At 41.2% G+C, this 26,092-nt stretch overlaps 2 protein-coding genes across 3 annotated transcripts in view; one reads left to right on the top strand and one right to left on the bottom strand.

The window, feature by feature from the left end:
- Nucleotides 1-186: 186 nt before the first annotated feature.
- On the bottom strand, nt 187-19,802 carry LOC110985752 (NXPE family member 3-like). Of its 2 annotated transcripts, none has more exons than XM_087134550.1 (6): nt 19,661-19,802; nt 7,639-7,835; nt 3,168-3,533; nt 1,974-2,431; nt 1,492-1,544; nt 187-1,185 (listed from the first exon to the last, which is right to left on the bottom strand). In XM_087134550.1, the coding sequence occupies exons 1-6, from the start codon at nt 19,728-19,730 to the stop codon at nt 395-397; spliced, it is 1,935 nt and encodes a 644-aa protein (XP_086990676.1). In that variant the 5' UTR covers nt 19,731-19,802; the 3' UTR covers nt 187-394. The 2 variants fall into 2 exon arrangements, with proteins under 2 accessions (XP_086990676.1, XP_022102713.2); XM_022247021.2 differs by lacking the exon at nt 19,661-19,802 and adding an exon at nt 12,959-13,309.
- The window catches only part of LOC110985751 (tubby-related protein 3-like), a 28,363-nt gene continuing 15,715 nt past the window's right edge, over nt 13,445-26,092 (top strand). The window contains exons 1-3 of the mRNA XM_022247019.2: nt 13,445-13,711; nt 22,828-22,951; nt 23,568-23,733. Coding sequence (XP_022102711.1) covers nt 13,692-13,711; nt 22,828-22,951; nt 23,568-23,733 — 310 coding nt within the window. The 5' untranslated portion in view covers nt 13,445-13,691. The remainder of the gene's footprint in view (nt 13,712-22,827; nt 22,952-23,567; nt 23,734-26,092) is intronic.

The following is a 26,092-nucleotide window of genomic DNA, read 5'->3' as shown; positions in this document are numbered from 1 at the left end:
TTTGCAAATACAAGTAATTTGCAAAACGCACCACTGCAATGAAACTAAATGGCCATTCTTTTATAAAATTTCAAAAGGAATGAAGTACCACATTAAGTACATGTATCAGTGGCCAGGCTTTGCAACACTAGACTTCACAAACACTGACCCTTGTTGGTCATTTGCTCAAAATTTGTGGCATTTACAGGTGATGTCACAGAGTAATCTCTACTCCAATGCCCGGCCATGATACATTGATGCTTGTGTGCTCCACACACGGTATGTTTAACCTCAATAGACTAATTTAAGCATGTGTGAGCATGTGTGAATACACATGTACAAGTACAGTGGACAAGTACAGATATCATCCGCTACTGCATACAGATATAGCACTACCTTTTCTACAACAACCACTTTATGGGACGGGACACAGAAAACTAAGAAACATCTTCATTTCCTGAGCAACAATGCTTTCCGAGGGATGGATATTGTAGCCTGTGGAGTGACTCAAGGTCATATCCCAGACGTCAATGATTGCCACTCCCTGTTCCGAGGCTAACTCCTCCCTCATGACCTTGTCCAGCTCCATGGCATACCAGTTGCTCATGTCGATGCCTTGCTGCTCCCGGGTGTTGGCTGACTTAATAACTACCAGTGCGCCGGGGGCCCGCATCTGCAGCCTCTGCAAGGCTGCCTTGATGGCCCTCCAGCGGTCACGGTAAAACCGGAGGGAGGTGGGAGTGAAATGGGCCCAGAGTGTTAGGACAACGACAGTGTCCGGCCCGCCAGGCAAGGCGTCAATTTCATTGGCGGTGTATGCAATATCTTTGACACGCAGCCAGATGCTGCGGATGGGGTACCCGTGGATGCGGAATGTCATGGAAATGTTGTGAACCACGTCGTGCACAAAGCGCGGCCCGACCAGTTTGCTCGTTAGCAGCTCTGTCTCCATCATGGTGGGACCCAGGCGAAGACTCAGGTACTCAAACCACTGACGCAAGGTGGAGTCCCCGTAGAAAAAGAGACTGTGATCCTGGAGGCATTTTAGAGCATCCGAGGTTTGGAAATTCCGCACCTGGCAAATGAGAGACTGCCAGGATGTCTGGTGATAGAAACCAGCCACGGATTTAGGGGGTCTTGGAGGAAGACCTGGGGTACAAAGGGGGAGAGGTTTGTCCATGCAAAGGCTCATCCCTTCCCTATTACCTGAGGAGACAAGAAAAGAGAAACACTACATTCTTTACAACTGATAATACTTTCAATTAGAAAAGACCCCGAAGGTCGGATCCTAGATTTTAGTGCAGAATGCTAAACCCCCAAAATCAGGAAATGTTGCTCTTCAAAAGCTTTTGATTTTAAAGAAAAACAGAGGGAGAAACTTATTGTTTTGGGCTATTTTGCTTTTTGTGTTCTGTTCTCGTTGCATGGAAGTAAGGGGGGTCAGCTGGTGTGCAGTTTCAAATTAAATCGGCAAAGGTTTGTTAAATTTGCTACAATTTACTGCCTACTTACGCACAGATGTAACTTCAATAGCTGTAGCTCCAATTTGCTTGATGACAGCAAACCTGTTCATTAAAAAAAATCAATTCATACCAATTCCTCAAGATATTATCTATGGCTCTTTGACAACAAAAACATGCCAATACATGTACATGTCCACTGAGAAAAAAGGATATCAGAATATAAATATTCCTCATCAGGCAACATTTTTATTGTTCTTTGTATGGTTTAACCCTAACACTCCTCAATCCTTCACCTGTTGGAGGACTGAGGAGTGTTAGGGTTAATATTACATTAGTATTTAATTTTTTTTAGAAAAATCTGGGTATAAATGATGGAAGTTTTAAATAGCTTACTGCCTATAATCTGTTTATTTTTTTCTGTTTGCTTTTGTGGAATTTTGAAGAGGCAAATGGTGCAATTATTAAAATTTATCAGAATCACAACATTTCCTAATCTTGCCATGCGAGAGGTGTTGAAAAAGGTGCACTTACGGATGGATAACAGAGATAGGTTTGTCCTGCAGCAAAAGCTCGTTGTAAGCATGACTCCGTGACAAGGACCCCATATGCTCCACAAACGAGCTGCAGGGAAGCCTGTGTGGCTTCAGACAGAACCATGGAAAACCCAACCGCCTGTTGGAGAAATCACAGAACCCGCGGGCCCTCTCCGCCTCCATGAAGCCCAGGAACATCTCCGTGGTGATGTGGCAGGGCATGACCTCTATTTGGTCCCCAACCTGAAACTTCCCGTTGTAGGCAAAGCGGGCTGGGGCCGCCTCTCGCAACTCCCGGAGCAGTGTGACATACTCACTGGACTTGATGAGGAGGACTTGCATGCTGACTGCACCCGTCCAGTGCAGAGCGAACCGGGCCGTGTAAGTGCCATTGCCATGGTCCATGATCTCATCTGCTGGCTGGCTGGAATGTGACGTGATGCTGAAGATTTTGGCCTGGTGCAGCAAGAACGTGGCAGTACATGGAATACTAAGCATGGGATTCAAAGTGTATGAATATACACATAATGTGACCCTACAAAATGAGTCAGAAATCACCAGAGCATCTGCCATGCATTTTTCTGAATAGAAATATTGAGAAACTGTTGTCTGATACACCCAACAAATTATCCCGGGAGGTGCTTTTTTTGCAGAGAGAATGAATTCATGCAACACACCCAAGAAAGTTTCAACACCGACCTGAAAGTCTAACCCATCATTACTAGCAGACATCTGTCTTTAATGCAAAATAAAACCATCAAGTCAGTATCAAAAAGTTGTTGGTTCTGTTCAATATATAAATTCGATTTCTACATCCTTACCAACAAACGAGATGAATCACTTAAGTAATATTTCCCACGATCAAACCACCACTACACACCATATAGGTTCACAGTGACTTCATTGAGCAGTCACTTGAGCAGTCACTCTATACTTCATCTTCATGTAATGTTGAAAGGCTCGTCAATGACATAAGCAAGCATAAAAAGAAGGCACATACATGCACATCAATTGATTCCTTCAACTGCATATGCAATATCTTTGTTTTTAGATTTTTGGCATAAACACAGCCGCCGACAAATTGGGAGGCCAAGTACTTGACCCAATAGAGCTTCACTTCAGCACAGCATTCGAGGGGTTGCAAGGTCACATTCCACACTAAAATCAATTTGCTTCGATTTCAAAAACTCACCCAGAAATAATCTCCACCATACTGTTTGAGTTGGTTGTGCTGGTCCCTTGCCTCAATGTGTAGTTCCAAGGTGTCGCACAGTGAATAATTCAAAGCCTGTCTAGCATTCTTTATGGTAAAAAAGGAGTTCAGGCCATCAGTTGGAAAAGAGCTCTGCAGAACCTTGAACTTCGAAAAGGTGGATGACACGTCAATTGATGAAGGCTCAAAGATGGAGATGTTGACATTCGGCTCGGTGGAAAGCCCAGATATTGGGGAAGACCACTCACTGGCATTGTGACCAGACACCAAGCTGCTGAATTGGTGCTTGCCTGTCGAATGCCTGACAGCGTACCTTGGCACTGGTCTCTGCTGTGACTGCCTAGTCTACCAGTGGGGCAGAGGTGGAGAAGTTAGTTGATGGGCATTGGCTGCTGGATAATAGTTTCATTTATAACACACCTCTCCCTAGTTCTTTATCCTGGTTGGCTGAAATACGGTCAAGTGTGATTCACTAATATGGGCTAGTACATGAATTTGGATTCAGTGTGACTCGACACGCGCCTAGACATTGCACGTGCATCAATCCAGAGACTAGTGCCCAGTCAGGTACTAGTCTTCAATATTGCTGACTGGTTATTGTGCCCTCTGGAGGGTGCAATAACCAAGTTGAGTTGAAACAGTTAAAACCTTGGAATAGTTCTTTTCCTAATTGTATACAGCAACTAAAAATTAGACTACATCTATGAAAACTAACATGAATCTTTAATTTTTGCAATTTTTGAATAGTAATGATTGAAAAGTTGAATTTAATCAGTTAAAAGCCCTGGAAGAATTCTTTGCCTTGTCGAGTATAGCAACTTAAAATTAGACTGCGTCAAGGGACACTAAAATGAACCTTCAATTTTTTGGCAATTTTGAAATGCTTGTGAAAGTTGAATTAAAACAATTTTTTTCTAATTTGAGGTGTGTTATAAAACACATATGGACTGGCCAAATTCGGTCACTAGTGCAGGCCCATGCCCCCTCAGGCTTGTAAGAGACCAGAAGAGGTTCCTTTTTCCTCAGGCCTTGAATTGGACCCTCTTCTGGTCACTCACAGTCCCTCCGAGACGAGCACAAGTGACCTTACTGCCAGTCCATACATGTACATGTATGTGTGTAATATGCCCACAACGATATCCAAGATTGCTGGAAACCACTAAATCCTTCAAGCTTTCATTGGACAGAATCTACAAATTTTAACCAAATGAAATAGGCATGAGCAAAATGTACAAACTGCTTATGCCTTGCACTGATTGTGGCAGAAAACTACTGACACTGCTGTGCAACATTTGCACTTCCATCGCAAAATTTTTAGTCTCCAAGATTTGCAGTCTCCGGCAGCCTTGTACATGTATGGGGTGCTGCAGCAAAAAGGTTACACTAGGGTATGAATCAGCTGTGCAGATGTACAGTATAGTGTTTAATGCAATAACCCTGACCCCCGAGGGCGTATGTAAAATTGGAGGATTTGGGAGTGTCAGGGATAATTTCCATATTGACTGCCTTGACTGGTATGGTAAACTAGCCTCTCATGCTGATTTGTTGAACATTCCATTCCGCCCCCTTGCCTCAGGAAAAAATAATGCACAATGGACAATTTCTGGACAGTTTTCTCATACTCTGGAAGTAGTCAATTTTGGATTATAACACGTCACCCACAGATTCTGCACAAATCTACAGGAAGAGGTACATGTACCCGTACATTATTATACATGCACATGTATATGTACACGTATTTTATTCAAATGGAAAGACTCACACTAATAAAGCTGGTAATTATTTTTTTTTTCAATTCTAAATGGCCTGAGATGTCATTTCTACATGTACATTTACAAACTTTAGAGTGATTAACATTTTTCTATAGGTCCTATTTTTAAACACAGAGCATACATGTGTATGTTCTGGCACTTCCTCTGGTTGCTAATGGTATACAAGTATATGTAGTACTCTTCAGAGTGAGGCAGCTATTGGGGGTGGTACACTGTACTTTTTTGTTTTGAAGTACCGGTACTTTTAACCATGGAACCAAGAGCAAAAACAATGAAAACAAGAAAAGTCACTCACAGCCAATCAAAGGATAGAATCAGCAGGTAAGGCAACGGTTATCAAGTCAGAAGTCAATGGTGATGGATACATAGTACAAATCTTCTTTACTTATAGTTCATTAGTTGTTCGGTTTGAGGTGAGTCAACTGTCAGTATATAAACTGTACCAATCCTGTCAGGGTATGTGCAAATGGCAGGTTTGCTTTCATGAAGTTGGATTGGTCATTAGAATGTACATGTGCAAGCTTGTCACGTCTGCCATTGTGAGGTTCAACAACCTGTAATGGAAAGATGTACAAATGAGGGATGAACACAGGAAGATTACACATGCACATGTGTAATATACATGTACAGTATACTGTGCCTTTAATACATGTATGGGAAGCAAGCACCAGATAGTTGGATTTTTTTTTTCACTTAAATGCTACATGTAAATGCAAAGCAACTCCTGGACTGTTTTTGCAATAAACCCTCTGGACAGAATCACTTCAAATCCCCAACACTTTGTTGGAAATTAACAGCAAGTGTGGGGTTTCAAGGGTACCAAATTCAAGTTCCCAGGTCACATACACATAACAATCACTGGCTCCAACTTTCTCAAACATGCAATACCCTCCAAAACCTTGTGGTGCATTTTGAAGGATTTGAGAAGGTACATGTGGTAAGAGTGTGACCCAGAAGCCATTCCAAATCCACTGAATTGGGAATCTCCCTTTGCAAGGATATCTGACAAAAGTCAAAGTCAGTGTCAAACAGCATGCACCTGAGTTTCTGCACAAATTGGAATGAGGGACTGAAATCATGTGAAGGATTTGAACTTCCGCAGAAGAAACATGTGATCGAGTGAGATTAGGGTTTGGAATGACGTTTCTACAAAGAAGAGCTGAACCTCACATTGCAGAAAGAGGGGAGTGCACATGAATATTATCAGTGTTAATAGCATAGTCTTAGAGCACAGCACACCATAAGGTACAGGATGTCACCTACTGTACATAAGGAAGAAGGGAGGAGTCAGTACTCAGTATTATGAAATGATTGCACAGGTAACTTAAAATTAAGAATCTGCATGAAGGACAGGGCAATGAGTGGAAGCATACATGTGTTCAGTCCACACTAGCAAAAGCATGAATCACATCAACCATTTTGGAATCCAAATGGCATATTATTAAACCTCATGCTGCAGCTTTCCGTATAAATGTCTGTGCACTTACATGAGTATGTACACACTCTGGCATGTCTGAAGGAGTGCACAGAATGCCCAGAGCCATTACTGCATGAGACAGACGTACAACTGAGCAGGTTTCATACATTGTACGTGTCTTCAAGGGGTTTGTTTGGAGAAAGCAACCAACATATGCCAACAGACAGACAAATGCAACATGTACATACATGTTCAAATGATGTGACACTATTCTACACATGTACATACTGTACAAAGGTAAGACAGCAAGAATGACAGATGAGAAGGGTCTGGATAATTAACCCTAAATGAGTTGGGGTTTTTTGGACCTGTTCAAGCTTGGTGGAAGCCAATCTCGGCTGTCACAAGACCAAGGGTTCTCAACTTGGTACATGTACATGTACTTGAGACACCCTTGTAAATACAGTTGTGAAGTTAACATCAATCCAACATGTGCTCTTACATCATCAGCAAATATTTCTCGGTTTCATGTTTCATCATCATGATCACTGGCAAAACACTTTTGCCAACCAATGTTTGTGATATTGGTATCAAAATAAGTGCACGACATACCAGTGCGCGTACAGGTAAGTGAAAACATTTTCAATGCTTGACGTGATTAAAAAATACACTGCAACAATATTGGAAAAGATGTACTAAGAAGCCAATTCTACCCCGGCTCCTTTAGAGTTAATCTTAGCCCTAGATCTACATGTGAAACCAAAATGGATTAAATACAAAGCACATGATAGGGAATTTTGTCTATCGCAAGCACTCACTGAAAGGAAAGAATCCAATTACATACCTGTGCAACTACTGGGCCCTGGACTTCTGCAACACACACGAAGAGTGAACCAAGCACAAATAATTCATAACTAATGAAGACAGCTACATGTACATGTAATTTTGGTCTACCTGGTTTCAGCCAAGATCTTATTCAATCTCAAGTTTCTAACTTGAAAAATGACATCCTTCGACTCAGATAATGTGGATCACACACAAATTAAAAATATCCCTGAAATTCAGTGGTAAACACTTTGTTCATCAGGACACAAGATAATGACTATTTTTGCATACATGTACAACAAATGTTCATCTCATGTGCATGAACATCAATGCTGAATATACTGCAAATTTTGTATGTTCTTATAAAAGACCACCCACAGTACATCATCCTACTTTCCATCATGTCCATAGGTACCGGTATAGCTTTTATTTTTACCTCAACATGATCACCCTGCCAGTAGTAGGCAACATCTATGCCTACCCCGACCATGAAAAACACCCCGAAGCACCATAGGAGAGACTTGCTGACTCTGGGGCCCAGTCTGGCTGACTTCACTTTGCCGCTCCGAATGGCCAATTTATTGCCTTGGTGGCCGGCCAATCTATCACCTTGGTGGCCGGGGGAGGAAGCAGCTAAGGACAGTGGGAAAAAAAATACTGGAATTTAACAAAACAAAACAATGGTGTGTTGACCCATTTCAAATGCTTTTGCTGTGTTCTGATACGTGTAGCATGCTTTCAGATCTCATACACTTTTCCCGTGAAATCAGATGGAAGTAGGCAGATGGCTGAAAACAAGTTGATTAGTTCCCTTGGGACAAAAAATGGGGGGGATGATCCTATATGTATGGCCCATCCCCTGTCCAAGAATTCCAAGGGTTTTATTCCCCCCCCCCATTTACCACGATGCAGTAACAGTAACCGAGTATGAGGTTCTTCACAACACGTCTCCCGAATGGAAAATTAACCCGCACACTTCCGTTTCAAGACAGTGTGTCACACTCAAAAATATGGTTTGTTCTTGATTGGCACAGGAGTGCCCTGTATTCTTTTTTGGGCCAGTAACACATTGTTGGTGACTAAATGTGGCCGGTCCAATATTCAATTTCCCCCAACCAAAAGGGGTTGGAAATTGCTGCCAAAGGCATAGGGATGACGGCCACTTTCTTTCTTCACTGTACATGTACATACCTGTACATGTCCATGTAAATATAAGGAAATAGACAATTTCCTATCCCTGGCACTGAGTCTTGCAACTTACCAGTATGAGTGCCCAATGTTCTATCAAACCATGTGCAAAGAAACCTGTTCAATACATTTTTGTACATATAGAGCTATTTTTTGTAAATAACGGAAGGGGATTTTTGGGGTCTACAGATGTACATGTATTTCATTTTCCTCCCTTATAGAAGAGTGTAAGCCCCATGTACATGTACATTGTACATGTAGCCTCAACCCTAAGCATGACCATAAAAGGTTACATATACATGTACATGAACAGTTTCCAAATTGTTTGGCCCCCTTCCTAATAAGTTTGCCTCCCCCCCTGAAAATTTGGTTCTGGATTTACTCTTACATGTAGTTATGCCGCATCAGTCAAAAAGAAACACACAGGCCTGTCCAGACAGAGTACCGGTACATGGAATTTCTTTTCATTTTGCATGCCAGGCACGACAGGTGCAAGCGTATTGTACCGTCTTGTACATGTACAATACACATACTGTACTTGGTTATGTACATGTAACCATTCCAGGTTAGCTTTCTATCCTTATACAAAGAGCTTGAAGTGAGCTACACATGTACATGCAATAGCTCACTTGCGGTCAAGCCGTTGAACCTCGCACTACACCATGTTCCCCACCCAATCCCATATTATCCCTCCCTGCACCGAATTGGTCCAGGAAGTGCATCCCACTCGGATGCCTGGGATGCACCCACCTTTCCCCACAGGGTTTTTCATGGCCACAACAGGTGTTTGATAGCGATTCAGCCCGTTCCTTGTACGTCTTGTTTATGTACTGCAGTTCTGCTATACATGTACATGTACCTTTTTATGCCATTGTCGATTATTTGCACCATCCTTGCGTTATGCTCCAGTGCAAGACAAAAAGTGCTGTAGCATGTCTTTTCTGCCCTTTTTCTCTATTTGACACTTGAAGAAATCGATAGTACATGTATATTTGCCAGGTTTTCATCAGGCTGCCTGGCATTTCGTTGCACTGATCATTTCGTTCTGAAGCAAGGTACTTGGCGTCTTTTGTAAAGAGTACTGTTTTGTGGTTTTCCATGTTTTTTTTGGTGCAGAGTCACGGCTTCCCTCCAAGACCCAGCATTGAGGCATATGGCTTCAATCAACTTCCATCCATGATGATTCGGGCCAAAGCTCCCTACTACCAAGAAGTACATGTACATGGCATCTTGGAGACGCTGCGAACAATGGGCATCATCTAAGGCCATTCATCCTACATTTTCGGTCAGCCCTTTACATTTTCAATATACAGTACATGTACATGTACATCACTCATCTTGCGACTTTGGGTAAGAAGTCCATCGCTGACGCCACCACTGCATCCATGAAATGGGTCCATTCATTGGCCAATTTGCCTTCGCCAACCGACCCTCCATCAGGAAGAAGCCCATTATACCAGACAACCTACAGAGCATGTGAGCATCTCACGGGGGTACATGGATATGTACCTCAGCCGACTTAGCGGACGTAAGACTTCTATTCATCTGTTTCATTTCCTATGCAGGCTTTCTTCATTTTGACGACGTTAGCAAGATAACACACAACAGTTGCTTGTTCTTATTCGATAGGCCGACTATCCACCTGCCTTCCTCAAAAAACGACCAGTTCCGACAAGATTAAGATGTTGTCATAGCTACACTACAAGACTTTCAAGCCCACATGCACAGTCTCTAGAGAGATACTTTAAACACTGTTACAGCTTTACATGTAGAAGGCCCCCCAGACAGTCCGCTTCCAGTGCTTAGAAGACTCACACGCAAAAATGCAAAGCTCAGTCCCATTATTCACCCATTGATCTACATGCATACTCACAAGATACATGTAGTGCTGCTTGCCCCTAAAATCTGTAGTTCAAGACATTGGAAGCTTTGGGCTACCAGTACATGTACACAGCCTAAGGTCAGGCAGCGCTTCTGCTGCTTTCAACACTCAAGTCCCTCCAGTCCTCATATACCACCAAGGCAGATGGAAAACAGAAACTGCCCGTGATGTTCACCTAAAACCAGATTTCACCAATAGTTTACATGTACATGTACTTCCATCCAAATTCTTAGGAATTTAGGAGCCTTCAGAGCATTAATCCTAACCATGCCATTTTGCGATGTCTGCCCTGGCATAAACCAAGGATTGTAGGTCAACTCGCCCCCTGGCCTTACCAACTCACCCCTTACTGATTCGCCCCTGGCAAACTCGCCTCCTGACCAAGTCGCCCCCTCAGAAGAGAGTCCGCTGGTTTGACCATTAACTACATTTCCAAAGTGATAATAGGCCTACATGTAAGTGTCCTTGCAGAAGGCGGAATTTTGAAGAATTCACCTTAATGAGATTATTGATAATTCCATAATAAACTTGCATTCAGTTGATTGTAAAGCACGCTAAGCTTATCAGAATTCACTGTCTGGCACACATGATTACCTCGACCGATGGGTAATTAAATTGTTCTGTGAATCTGATTTTGTGTAAATCTCACTTTAAATGTAATCTTTAAAATGTTCTTTCCCCTCAACTTTAAGCTGTGTTCGTCTTGTTTTCATTACAAACATTACGACCATCATTATTTTTTACTGGAGTTTAGATTTTTTGTGCTGATATCATGGTGACATGTACTGTACATGTACACCGGGGCCAAGCCAAAAACCAATGACGACATGATTTTGGAAAGTTAAATTCAACTCACATGCATTAAAAATATAAACCAGACAAAATGGACTTTCAACAAGAAGTTAAGAAAGTTGATGGAACTCAAGGAAGAAGCTATAAGCCATTTTATCACTTAGAACATTGAAATGTACCAGTAACTCATCAACTGAACGCAAGTTTATTGAATAATTCTCAATAATCCTCTGACTGAAGGTGAACTCTTCAATATCCCACCTCCTGCAAAGACACTTAGAAATGTAGTTACAGTAATGGTCCAAACCAGCGGACTCTCCTCTGAGGGGGCGACTTGGTCAGGAGGCGAGTTTGCCAGGGGCGAGTTGGCAAGAAGGCAAGTTGGCAAGATTCCAAACCACGATCATGATAACTTCCTTGGTAGGGACACGCATAAAGGAACGAGGGTGCTGTTTATATGAGAACTCATTTTCTTAAATAGGAAACTGTGATTAAAATTTGTATTTTCCTGCACGCTGTACATAGCTAGCTCCTCTATTTAATTTCCATTTTCAAAATTTTTGTAATTTAAGTGAACCCAGCATTTAATTCCTTGAAATCAGGCACCAATAAGAACAAACCTTGTGTGGAAATAAGAATTTTATGCTCTTCAGTCCAAATCTACAATCATTTTTGTGTCCAAACAAATCAGTTTGCTCTGCATTACATGTACATACATGCATACCCCCAGAACTGTGGGGTCCAACGTCCGCTCCACTTCCACGAACCCTACAGAAAAAGAGCCTTTTTCGCTATAGGCTATGCATGACGTTGAACACGGCACGAACAGGGATTCCATTCTTGTTGTGTACCCATAGAAATGTTGCTTCATTTCCTCCAAGAGTTTTATGTAAGGTACAAAGTACATGTAGCTTACTTTGTAGTGATTACCAAGACAGAAAAGGGTCAAAACCATGCTGTTTTCAAAAAAAGGTGCAATATTTCCGTATCAGTATCTGAGAGTCATGCGGTTTACATGTGTACTTGCGAAGACAAACAGTGACCAAATGGTGGACAATGGCTGCGATCGATAAACAAGACATTGAAATTGGCTGCAGCCGCTTTCCGTACGTGTGTGTGTAATTCTTAGCCGTACGGAAAGCAGCTGCAGCTAATTTTAGTGTCTTATGTCTCGATTGCAGCCATAGTCAACCATAAATGGTCGCAGCTCGTCTTCACAAGTACACATGTGAACTGCAAGACTCTCGGGCACTGATCAGGAAATATTTGCAACTTTTTTTGGAAAACAGCATGGTTTTGACACTTTTCTTTCTTGGTACAAAGGTGTGTATATGTAAGCTACAGTGTACTTTACATGTACAAAAAACTCTTGGGGGAAATGAAGTACATGTAGCATTTCTATGGGTATACAACTAGAATGGAATCCCTGTTCTACCCTGTTAACCGTCATGTACAGCCTGTTGCAAGAAAGGCTCTTTTTCTGTGGGGTTCATGGGAGCAGAACGAACATTGGACCCCACAGTTCTAGGGATATGCATTACCCATATAACAATCTCAAAATATCTTAAAATATCTGTGCTTTATACAGTGTATCAGTATTTCTTTGCTTTGCTAAGTCGGATGGAATCCAAACTTACATCAAAATGTTTCTTATGACATCCTCTCCAAGATTACTTGAAGAAGAAAACAGAAACAAATAGCCTAGGCCAAGTAGGCCTAGCCTAGTTGAAAAAAAATTATGAGCCTCCCCTACAATTATAGTATAATTAATCCTTGGTCATCATGCATGTTGGTGGACTCGAGACAAGACTGAGCCTAATTATTACAAGAGTCAGAATAACAGAAAGAGATTAATATCAAAACCTTTGTGATGAAGTTATTGTATAATTGTTACCCATTTCAAGAAGATCTGGCAATGGTACTGTGGTCACGTTGTACTAGGCCTACATGTATATGTACAACAAAGGTGGTGGGATGGTTCTCATGAACATGACGCCGACGGCCGACGATGCGGATCCGTACGTAGCCAGTTACTATTTTATAGGCCTACTAGTAGTATTACACCTTTGCGCACACCTAGTCAGTCCTACCCTAGAACTGTAATAGCGCCATCATGCGTTCTCTGTCAAAATATCATGGCGACTTCCCCCCCCCCCACCCCAAAAAGGATGCTTTGAGGGAATCCACGTACACACATACATGTACGCTGTCGATAGAGAAACAGTGCACTACGGTGTACATGTTCCACACTGATCTCTATTTTGATCAGTGACATGTTCCTGTACAGACGTCAAGGGGGGAATCGTTAGTTTGGGAACCAGACTAATGTTTGACCAATAGCCGATCTTTCTGTTCATCATGTGAACAGTCTTTGCCAATAAAAATTGTTGTTATGTACACTTGGTAGCCGATTTGCCTTATTTTTTATTATCGTGCGTACGTGCGTGTAAGAAAGTGAGCTGTACCGGTGCGTAAGGTTGTACATGTACGTCGCGTGCCAATCTATCATTTCGCTGAAGTTGACGGTCGGTCTTTTCCTCTGCATCTTAGAATTTATGCACGTTCTGCCAAACACTCAAAAACAACTGAATCCGTGATTTGAAAGACTTAGGAATCAGACGGTTAGGATGTATCACCGTGACACTGGGTAAGTTCGACAGAACCACTCCATACAGCCTGCGCCCGGCATGCCCAGGATAAAGAGCAGTTCAGGCCAGAACTTCCCAGAAGAAGCTTAAAACTTGAAGTTTATTGCCCATGGCCTACATGTACATCATCATGGCCTAATAATGCTTAAATCACCTTCGTAGAACTTGTAATATAGTGGAGTTATCACTAATCAGGTTATGAGTGTTTGGGTATACATGTACATGTGTACATATACATGTATGTTTCTGTCACTGAAGTTTCATTTACATTTATTCCTTTGAATAGAATGAAACTGGCATCCTTTTACAATGTATACATGGCAAAGGCATACATTTTAGGCCAAGGCCTACTTCCGTAATTCCCAGCTGAAGCCTACCACTTTCGAATCAACTCGTACCTTGGGCGACTCGTACCATGGGCAACTTGATCTTGTACCTTCAACAACTCGTTCCTTGGACAACTTGTACAGTTCTCGAGTTCAGATCATTCGTACTTTCATGTTTGCAATTCGGTTGTAACTTTCTTGTTCTTCCTTTTCCATGTTTTCTGCATGTTTAAGATCAGATATGACAAACATACATGTAGCAAGGAAAAATCTTCATAAATCTCCCGGAGAGATCTCGAGTGCCAGCATTATTTTCTGCATAGTGCCTGCAGCAGGCGTTTGCACCGTAAGTTTATTTAAGTGACGGATTTCCAACAACTCGACCATTTACCAACTTGACTTAGGCCTGCATTAATCTTTTTTTAGGGGGGACTTTACTGAACTCTAAATTCTGTTGTTCTTTTGAGGAGGGACTTCAATTTATTCTTATGGCTCTGGGAAAAGTTATAATATTGGACTTTTTCATTTTGTAGGGGAATGGTGGTTTTGTTTAGTAACTTTGGGGGTGTACATGTACTTTTTTTGGGGTGGTGGTTGCCTTCCTTATTAAAATTCTTCTTTTTTTTGGACAAGTTACACCTGACATTTACAAATGAAAACATGACATCACTCCATCGTCATGGTGGATTGCAAGGAGAAGATTCCGAATTGTACGCAATGACGGCAGCCCGCATTGACCAGAGCCAGATGCCTGACCATGCACGCACATGCACGACGTCGGCGTATCTCACATTAATGTCACCTCACTGGCTTGTAGGGAAGGCAGTGTAGCCAAAACGGCAATGTAAGTGATGAACACATGACTAAGAAATCAAATTATTGTTCAAGTTAATTACAAGAAGAAGCTCTGAGCAAACTCTGTGAAGGTACGAGTTGTCTCATATGCGAAGGTACAAGTTGTCTTTACTGGAGGTACAAGTTGTCAAAGATGCGACTCGGCAAAGGTACTGTACATGTATGGGTTGGTAGTATATGGTACATTTATGTTGAGTTGATGGTATGAGTCCATGGTACGAGTTGTCCAAGATACATACGAGTTGACCTGTTCCCAGCCTACCATCACCAAAACAATGGCCTGTAAATACTGTCGGCCATGCTAGAATAGGCTTTGTGACCAATAAATGGCCAGATTTTATGGGTTTCAAGACCGATTAACCTCCGTTGAAGTATTATGTACCGTGTACATGTACAGTACATGGAACTGTTATATGTACATGTACAGTGTACATATCTACATGTATCCTGTTGTGCAAACAATTTTGGAGTGGTGTGATTGAAAACTTGAAAGTGAAATCAGATGCAAATACCCCCCTACAGCGCCTGTGTACCACGGACGGTGCGCCGCACCACTGCGCATGCCCCACCAGCATCGCGGGCTCACACCACACTGGTTGAATGGAGCGGCTGGCACGCTGCCCATTAGTCCATGTGTGCATCACCAGGTGGGTCCCTGGGCATGTCATGCCTAGCAAGTCTAGTCGCATGTAAATGTACCAATACATTTCATGCAAATCTGCCCAAAGACATCTTATCTGCAGTCTGCGCTCTCCACCATGTTCACGCCTTACACGGTTGTGTCGGACAACTTACATGTACTCAACGCTTGAGTTGTCCCCAGTCAAGTACATACACTGGTACATACACTGTACATGTATGTAAGAAGTAGAGTTGTCCAATATTTCCAGTGCAAAGTCTGCTCCTATGCTTGTCATTCCACCCGTTCTACTGTTTGAGAGCCAGCCTCCTAGACAGGAACATACATGTACATGTACATTGTACAGTACCGGTACATGTATGCACATGTACATGTATTTGGGCAGTCCATAGCTTAAGCTACCCCTTTGTACCAGTATTTGATTCACCCAATGGTTTTCCAAAGTGGCCATACATCTACATGTACATGTACATGTTCTTGTAATTACATTAACTGTACCGGTACCACATCTTCCAAATTCTATAGTTACAGCGTTGCATAATTATCATTACCAATCTACGTATGTGTATATTACATGTACATGTACTTGCAACCGTAGATTTCAATTTCCCGTTGACTTAGATGCATTGCAATAGCTCAGTCGACATGTACATGTCTGCATGCTGCTCTGTAAAATCTCAGCATGCTGCGATTGAGCCTACATGTAGATGTACTTGGTACACATTTTTTTTTTCATTTCATTTTTCTTAATTTTCAGATCACATGTGTACTTTCTGTGTGTGTGCATTATCTTTCTTTTTCTGATAAATTCATGAATACCAAGAGAGGGTTTTTTTAAACAGAAAAACTGGTACTGTACATGTGCACTGTATGGTGTAAAGTCCAAGACCCTTTTGTCGTAGACTGGTCTGGTTCTTGTTTCCAGTGCATCCAACTGGTGCAAAAAAGTAGACCCGTAACCTGTCTAAAGTTTTGTAACAATGTGGACTACAGGTTTTTTTCACTTCTTACAAGGATGATAAAAAATCCACCACCATGAGGTAGACAACAGAGACTGTTTACACGGTTGATACATTGTACCGGTAACTTCGAAGTCCTTGTACGTGTAAGAAGTTTTAAAGAATGATTGAAACAAAAATTTAGGGCTAGACTAAATGCCAAAATGGGTTTTGTCTAAAATTACACGTACCTTTATTGAAGTTGAAGCTTTGTGGGGGAGGGGATCATCTGTAGGGTGCCATGAACATTCATACACCGCTCTGTGAAGCTACATGTACTGGTACATGGATGATTACGAATTGTAGTAACAGTGTGGCACATCACCATCCGCCCAGTGACCCAGACACTGGGGCTTTAAATTGTAAAGAAATATGGATCAACCATGGCTGCTTTTGTGACAAAGAATTGTTTGAGAAAGAGGAGAAGTTGAGTTCAACCCGGTAGATGCAAGCACTCTTCCAATCTCACCCCTGAGTTTGGCCCAAGCTTTTTGAGGAAAACCATCTGTCACATCCTTTTCAGTGGAACGTGATGCATTTTTAGTACATGTACTGGGTACATTGTCAAAATGCTTTATACATTTGCATAAATTTACATGTACTGAGTACTACACATGTACAATGTACATGTATACATATGTACGTGTATAGGCCTAACCGTACCCATGTAACGGTACGTGCACAGTACATGAAATCATGTACGAAAACCTGTACTTGCTTTCGCGAAACTTCATACTTGCATGCTGATGTGTACCCTACTTGTAATTTCTAAAGATGTACCACCATACATGTACATGTATCAGTAACTTTTGTCGGTGGATTCTGCTTCCAGTACTACACTAGTACATGTACATGTACTAGTATCGGTACCGGTTTGTACGGGTACACTCTTGCATTGTACATGTACGGGTACATGTATACATGCATTGCACTTGTACATGTACAAGTACATGTACGTGCACATTGTATATATACAATACATGTACAGTATGCTGAACTCAACTACATGTACATACAGTACATGTACCTGTACAGCTGACTCACAGTGTGAAAGTCCAGAAGGTTTATTTATTGCCAGTGCCACCCAGCTTGTTGCCATGGGTAGGTTTATACACACATGTATTTGTTTTCATTGGTGTCTGGAAACCAGATGACGTCACTGTGCATGGAGTTGTGGTTTGGTTCTTTTTGAGAATGTACAGAGTGTCAGTAATTCTTAGATTATCTGGTTTTTTTCAATACAGCGGCAATAGTGATATCTCAAAATGATTTTTACATATAATGTACATGTATGATACAGCAACGACACCATACACTGTACATGCCATACCGGTACATGTACATGCATGTACAAACTGAACAGTCAGTACCCCTTTTGTGTTTGTGGTCTGTGCACTCTATCCAACAACAGGGTGCAGTACATGTACATGTGGTACATGGACATGTACAATATGCAAGAGGTAGTTAATAAGCAGCACAGTGCTTCTTAACTTCACTCTGTACTTGTCACTGTTACAACTAATGTATGGCATCAATCTTGACTAGACACAATGTACATACATGTACATGTAGTTGGGGCTTGCTGTCGTTGGGCTAGCCCTGCCCAAATGTACAATATAGTCGGCAAATTTCTGTAGAGTTTCTCAACCTTCCCAATGTTTGGCAGCTCACACGCAACAGAATGCATATATATACAATGAACATGTATATCTAAGTTTACCCAACGTGGCATTCCATCCATACATGTACTGTAACATAAATAAAAACTGGATTCTGCTAGAACACGTTAGGAGCCTTCCAAAATTTTCAACATTTTCATAGTGGTACACAGAGTTTTTTTAAGAAATTACAGAAGTTTATTCTTGAAGATGTTATGTGTGTCACATGGACAGACATATGAAAATTAAATTCAAAATACAATTGAAAAGTACCTGCATTTTATTAAATATTCTTTTTACATGTAGTTTACTTTCAGAAACTTTCGTTATCTCATTAAAAACAATTCCAGTGTACCGGTAGATAAAAATGGAATTAATATCAAGAAAAAAAGTAACGTTTGTCACTGGACAGACATCACGTTTGTCTCATGGACAGATACAATGAACCGGTACAGTACATGTACATATACAATGTACATGTACATGTATGTCACATGGACAGATATTTTTCTGGTGTTTGAATTAGAGCATGAAAACAGAATTGTTCACAAACCAAACTTGTTTGTTTTTAGGAGAAGTTGGCTGCTTTAATCGTACACTGTACTGGTACATGTACTGTGATATACCGAGTCTGAAATTGCCATGGCAGTCTCTTTAGCAATTTCCTTTGTGTGTACGGTATGCACTGTATGGACCGGTACATACATGTATAGACTATACATTGTACATGTACATGCAAGCAGCAGTTTGACACATTTGATTGCTGTGAGACACCTCAGACACAGGAATGCCTAATTGCCTTGCAAGGTGGGAAAAAATGTCATTCCAATGAACATGTCATGATGATCTTTAATGTATATGTACTGTATGCAAGTCTACCGGTACGTGTACTGGTAAATGAACAGAAGCATGTCTGGCAATTGGGATTTGAAATGTCATATAATGTTTTAAATGGGATGCAAATGTTACGATACACATTGCTGCAATGGAGTACCAGTAAATGTACAGTACATGTGTCTTTTGGGCTTCTGTTACATGTACCAGTACATGTATGTAAAAATGTCAGTGAAGGTACATGTAGCATTCCTCCAGCATTTTGCACCTCTAGCATGTCTAGGCTGAGCTTCAAGCAAATGGAAGCTGAAGACTAGAAGGACACAAATTTACATTTTCAAAGCTTCTAAAATGATTGATCATTCAGAACCCATGTGGCATGACTACAGTGAGACTTTAACTTACAGTAAGCAGAGATACCGGTACATGTACATATACACCTGTACGTGTACACTGAACGTACATGTACACATGTACATGTTCTGAAACAGCGATTTCATGCAGCACATACATGTACATGTATGTACATGTGCTGGTATTTCTCTTGTCTGAGTCCAAGTTGTTGCCTAAAATGCCATCAACCACACAATAAGTGTTTATCAAAGTTACATGTACATCATACATGTACATTTAATACCTGTGGTATGCACACATTCACTGTACATGTACTTGCATTTAACGTCTGTCATCAGTGCATCTTGCCACATTGCAAAACTAATTTACCAACCATGCCGACAGAAATTGTAAGCTGATACACTGTAGTGTCATTGCCTGTGTGTACAGCAGGCACTGTGAGCATTGCCTCTGTCTGCTGAGCTGTGTTTATATGGCTTCATAGTGGGAAACACAATCACTAAGGCAACCATAGAGGTTGCTTAGCAACAAGCTGCAATAAAAGGTTACATGTGGCTTAGGATTTTTAATTATCTACATGTACATGTATTTTCTACAAACGTCAAGGATGCTTCATGTACCTGTATGGACTGGTTCAGTGAACGTGTACATGTACCTGTATGTACATGTGTGTACATGAACATGTACATGAGAGCATCAAATAACCTATAGTACAGTACACACATGTACACTGTACATGTACCACTACTGTACATGTATACATACATGTACATGAACTTTTACATGTACATGTACTTGTAGTACAGTATCTTACAGTTTACATGTACATTGTACTGGTACTGCCTTCCTTGAACTTTGAAGTTCAAAGAGGAAAACTGTTGACAAAAGATACCAACCGTTCTTCTCATTACTTTTTAAGTTTAATTTATCCACGTAAATCGCACAATTTCATGTTGTATACCTTTTCCATGCAATAAAAGCATTATCCCCAGTCCTCACAGTGTTGTCATTGTGTTGACATGTTTAGTCAAGCAAGTGTGCATTGTACATGTACTGTACATGGGGTACTGTTATTGTACAGTGAAGTGGCTTGCCAATAGGCAACAAACTACTGGTTAAAAATTAAAGCAGGGTTCAAGTTGTGTCTGACGTCACAGGCATTTCATATTTAATGTCCCTGACAGTTTTGTGCTTGTACTGGTAGAATTTTTTAAAAAGAAAAGAGGAAAATACATTAAACCATGCACTGTTGGCCACCATCATAAGTGAACCTGTGCGTACATGTAAAGCTCTGCATGTAAATAAACATGTAATGTCATCTACAGTACCGGTATCTAAACAACGTTCCCTTTAAGATATTAAGAACAAAGCAACTTCAATTAAGCAAATTAAGCTGCAAAATACACATTAGCATACATGTACGTGCACATGTACTGTACACGTGCAGGTACCCTGGAACATGTACATGTCCATATGTACTTGTACATACATGTACAATGTAATCAAGTACTATAGTCCATATTGACAATTTTTTGCTTACAATCCATGGAATCCCTTTTCAGGCATTCTTTGTTTTTTCCCACATTTATTCACCTGAAAGTGTTTGAAATATTTGGTTTGAGAAGTTTTGGAGCAAAGTACATATACTCTACTTTCTCAAAGGATACATGTACCGGTACATGTACATGTAATTTCACAAACTTGTCTTTGGATTAATCAAACAGAAGCATACAGGTGTAACCAAATAATCGATACGCACAAGGATTGATTCATCAGATAACCTTAAAAGGTTTGCAGACCTTCTGCATGCATGTACCGGTACTTTCCCATTTTTTGTTTAAGATGACCTGGAGTTCAGGTCATTCCTTTCTGGCTTTGATGACATCAGCACAGATTTTCAATTTAAAAACAGCAGTGTCATTAAAATTTAACTTTTATTTGAAGTACATGTATAAAAAACCATTTAACTTTCATTTGAAGTACCGGTACATGTACAGGTATAAAAAACCATTCACTTCTACACTGTACATACATGTAGGGTGCATTTACATGTATATGTACGTGGTTGTTGGCACAATAATATTCAGGACTGGAGCATCTGGAGTTGAGTGTAAGGGATGGATATGGTGGTGTTTTGGGGAGAGTGGCTGAATGGAAGCTATTTTAAAAATCTGAATTTGGAGCAGGAGATCGGATCAAGTCTGTAATTAAGTCTGTAATTCCAGAAAGGTTACCACATTGCCAGCCATTTTCTTTTTCAACTTGCTCAAGAATTTGGCTGAATGAGCAGTCTAAATAATCAGCAACAAACAGACCATGGCGTGAATCCTCTCGCAGGCCTGCCAAGTCCTGGCAGAGACTGGCAGAAAGTAATTGCCTTTCTCTCAGTGGCCATAGTTGTCCTGGTAACACACATCTTACTGACGTCATTTCTGGGCCCTTCATCATATACATGTACATGTAAATTATGAGGATTTTATTTTATGGGGGGGAGGGAGGGGTTGTTAATCGTCAGCTTCACAAGGTCGACAGTGAAAGGCATTGGTACATGTACCGGTACATGTGTGCCTTGGGTGTGCACATTTACATGGACATGATAGACAGTACCGGTACATGTATGGTACATGAACATGTACATGTACTTTGTCCAAACTACCAGGTACCACATGTCAATGTACATGTACCAAATGATGAAAGACAGTATTCAGCAAATCAAATGTTATTGTACATGTACATGTACCGGAATATAGCACTGGCACATGTACATTGTAGTAACAGTTTTGTTGCCCAGAATGTCGCCATACATGTACATGTACGTACCGGTATTTGTATTTTTCTAATATCACAAGAGAGAATCTACTGTACGTGGGCCAACATGTACCAGTGCATACATTGGTATATGCACATATTATGTGCATGTAGACGTACATGTACATTACCTGTATACAAAATTATTATCTGTATGGGTACATTTACATGTAAATGTACATGTATGTTTTATTCTTTATTATTAGTTCTTTACAATTTTTATGGTTTTTCCACAAAGTACGAATTTTTAATGATATACATGTAGCAACTAGAATTTACACAATGTACATGTAGAAAAAATACTGAGGAATGACACGTTATGCAGTGGTACACATACATGTACATGTATTTCGTACTGGGTTTACAAAGCGGAAGTTGTTCATGTACCGGCACATGTATGAACAAGAAGAACCTCAAAGAAAAGGAAAGACAAATTGAGAGAGGGACATTTTTTGTCATAGTTTACTTTTATTTGTCACTTCAGCTCCCACTCAGGCTGCCATCGTGGACATGTAAATTTGTGATTGTTTAAGCTACATGTAATGCAGGTGAACATACGGTATGCTGCATTATCAGTACATGTGCTGGTATATCGTTGAGTACATGTATGGCAGTAATGCGTCTTTGGCTCATTTCCCACAGTTCCTCATTATCGTCCTCCCAAGGAGGTGGATGGAATAACAACTCGGCACCTCCAGGCAGCATCATGGACGATGAGCAGGCCACGTCACCCTTCAGTCTCCGAGAGCAGAAACTGGAAAAACAGGTACTGCATGTAGGGTTTTTCTCCTCCCTCATCTATCCCCCCTCCCTCCCTCAGCTGTAATACATGTAGTTCTCCTGGACCATGTGTGAAATGTGCCAAGGTCTTTTTGGAAATGGATGATACGGCAATTGATTTGCTCTTTTCTCTCGTATTTACTTGACCTGCTCGTGTGTCTCAGACATGATTGTATTTTTCCAGCAGGAATGGCCCCTCATAATAGCCAACTTGCTTAATGCTCTTTGCTTTGGTACACTGTACATCTGTTGAGGTATTATACAGAAAGGTTGACCAGTAGGCTGAAAAGGGTATCAAATTTCATTCCAGCGAAAGGCTTGAGAAGGAATTCTAAGGCATTGTGCTTGAACTAGGGTGGAAATTAACAAATACATGTAGGCTACAGCATTTTGATGTAGTAAATTTATTTAAAATACAATTGAAACTTGTCAACGAAAGCAACTCCTGCTGAATTAAACCAAGCCCCGGCTTCTTCGTCACACAAGTACGTGTATAAAAAACTATGTTTTTTTAAATTAAATTTCACTGCATAGGCCATGCATTCATGAATGTCTTCTTCCCATATTACCTTCCCTTTCCAATTCTTGTTTTTCCGGCATAGCGTGCCCTCCTGCGGGAGAAAAAGAAAAAGTACAACCAGCCAATGGTAGTGCAGCCCAACGAGGAGCGGCAGGGGTCAGGGGGCAAGTCACGCCGCAAGGTGCCGGAGGAGACAAGACCACTGGTCTCCCCAACCCACAGCTCTTCGGCCAGTGATGGGCTACAAGGTAAATAACACTCCTGTGGGGTTCTGTCTCTTCTGCGAATACCAAAGGGCTGATACTGAACTCAGCAAGTTGGAAAGTATGAGAAAATAGGATAGGCTACCAGCCTGTTTATTTTTAAACAGAAATCAGTCTTTGGTCTCAGTCCAGCCATAGCCTCTGCACTGACTCATGAAGAATTGGAGTGTGAGTGCTCAAGACATGGCAAAAGCGTCAAATTTTGAGGAAAACACTGGTACTCTGCCATACTGGTTTGTGCCATATGTGTGCATGTATTTGCACTTTTTACCTTTTGTGACAAGCTCTCCACCGCTTTTTTGTTTGTTTTTCTTTTGCTTGGCTCTTACATGTAAATCCGCGAGACATAAACTTTGCAGCTGCATACATGTCGTTTGCCGGGGGCCAAAAATTCCAAGAAGGATGCTTGATGAAATTAGGCATGTAAGGCTCATGATGTTGACAGGGAGAACATTTTAGAAAATCCAAGAAGGATGCTTGATGAAATTAGGCATGTAAGGCTCATGATGTTGACAGGGAGAACATTTTAGAAAATCAGTGTTTGTGATACAGGAGGGAATTTCTCCCCTGACTGGGTGAGACCAATTGGTACTTTACTGGAAAACGTTGGGGCCTAACAGGCTTTCCGCTCAAGTGTCTATGAATTGAAAACAGGAAAATGAAGCAAACAAGTGTGGGGGTACCTTTTGCGAAAGACATCAAAATTCTATTGAACCTTACCAGCAGTTTGCTCAGTGTTGGTCACTGATTTTGGCTTTTATCTTTTGTGGTGGTCTTATTTTCTCATGCCCGCAAACTTTACAAAAATGAAGTAAACAGTTATAATTCCATACATCCTTTTTGTGGGTCTCCTTTTTTTTCAGAGTGCTTAAAACCTCCAGAGCAAAGTAGGGAGGAATTGCCAGCTTGGAACTTCCTCAATTGTTTTTATTTTTTTCCCAACTCTCCAGTCATTGCTTGTCTTTATTTCTACCGGTACCCTTATAGAAAGAAAAAGTGTTGAAACACACTAGGCATTTTCTGAAGCTAAATGAAATACAGGTAAGTGTGGAAGTTAAAAAAGAAAATTATTGCAGAACTGTCGTGTGGGGACATTGAGGTACACAATAACCACCACTCCTGATTTATTCAGTCTTCTTCCCATTCACGAACACGGTCTTATTGCAGGCATTCCCTTTTTCCATCAAGCCTCCATCCTGCATCAACTGCCGTAAAAAGGAAAAAATAAAAGGAAGGAAATCGTGCTTCCGAATACGATGGTGCTACAGCAGTTGCCTGGGGTTGTGAGCTGGTTAGAGACCTCTTCAGCGCGCACTCAATTAGCGAAGGGGCAGTTTATGAAACCAATTTCGGGGTAAAAAGTGTTCACGTGGGAAAATCGCCTCCAACTATGCCGTATCAGTTTGCAAGGGCTTGTGTGTATGTACATGTACGATACTGTACATGTAGCTGTAGGCGCACAGTTTTGTGAATAGGCTTGGGTGCAGGTGAGCTGGGGAGAGACCTCACAGCAGATCAATGATGTTTGTGGACAGGGAGCAAGTGGTTATGCATGTATATATGTAGGTGCAGATTGCCATCATATTACTGTTTGAATCCATTTCTCCTGCATGCATTTTTTATCAGTCTCATGCAAACCACCCGTCAGAAGATTACGATATGGCTTTGTCACTTGAATTATCTTCCCCTTATACAGCCCACTCTCCCCCGTACACCAATCCATTCCTCACCCACTCATATCAAACTCACTGTAATGCAGTGATGAGAACTGTGACGGGTCTTCACACACAAGATCCAATTTCATCAGTTCTGTGCTTTCCCCAGGTTATCTGTCCTTAAAACCAACGGCTGATTTACCACACTGTTGTTTCAGCCTCCTACATGTACATGTATTACATGTAACGGTACATACAATGTACATGTACATGTATGCCGTTTGGACTTGACTTGCTGGTACATTCACAAGGTCTAGACTTCAGCAAGCAAAGATTTGCTTGCATTACATGGTTCTAGCTCATAGGCCAGAGAAATATTACCCACACTTGAACATGTATGTGCTGCGTGATGTAAGGATAATGTGTACGTGTCCGTGTGTTTGTGACACAGAAGACCTGATTGGGCAGGGTGTCCCCTGGGGAACTGATAAGTTTGAGGTGGTCGAACAAATGTCTGGAAAATTCTAGTGCTGAAAACAACAGTGTTTTCAACTATAGCATAATACCAGTACTCTAAATTTCCCCTAGAAAATAAGTCGCTCTTGTATTCTGTGTCCCTCTTTATCATTCAAGTGGAGTGCCGTGGCCTTGTGGTTAATAGCACTGGATTCGTAGTCGTTGGGTATAAA

Source organism: Acanthaster planci, linkage group LG03 (assembly GCF_054643075.1).
Source record: "Acanthaster planci isolate LZ-2023a linkage group LG03, COTS_SCS, whole genome shotgun sequence".
NCBI lineage: Eukaryota > Metazoa > Echinodermata > Asteroidea > Valvatida > Acanthasteridae > Acanthaster > Acanthaster planci.
The sequence above is the reverse complement of the archived record's forward strand: the minus strand, read 5'-3'. Positions and strand labels throughout refer to the sequence as shown.

Excerpts from the sequence above, each read along its gene's own strand:
- LOC110985752 (XM_087134550.1), bottom strand. The coding sequence starts at position 19,730 with ATGTGGCAAGATGCACTGATGACAGACGTTAAATGCAAGTACATGTAC. Across the intron at positions 3,534-7,638 it reads GGCAGGGTGATCATGTTGAG|ACTAGGCAGTCACAGCAGAG; the intron begins GTAAAAATAAAA and ends CCCCACTGGTAG. Across the intron at positions 1,186-1,491 it reads TATTGAAGTTACATCTGTGC|GTAATAGGGAAGGGATGAGC; the intron begins GTAAGTAGGCAG and ends TTGTCTCCTCAG.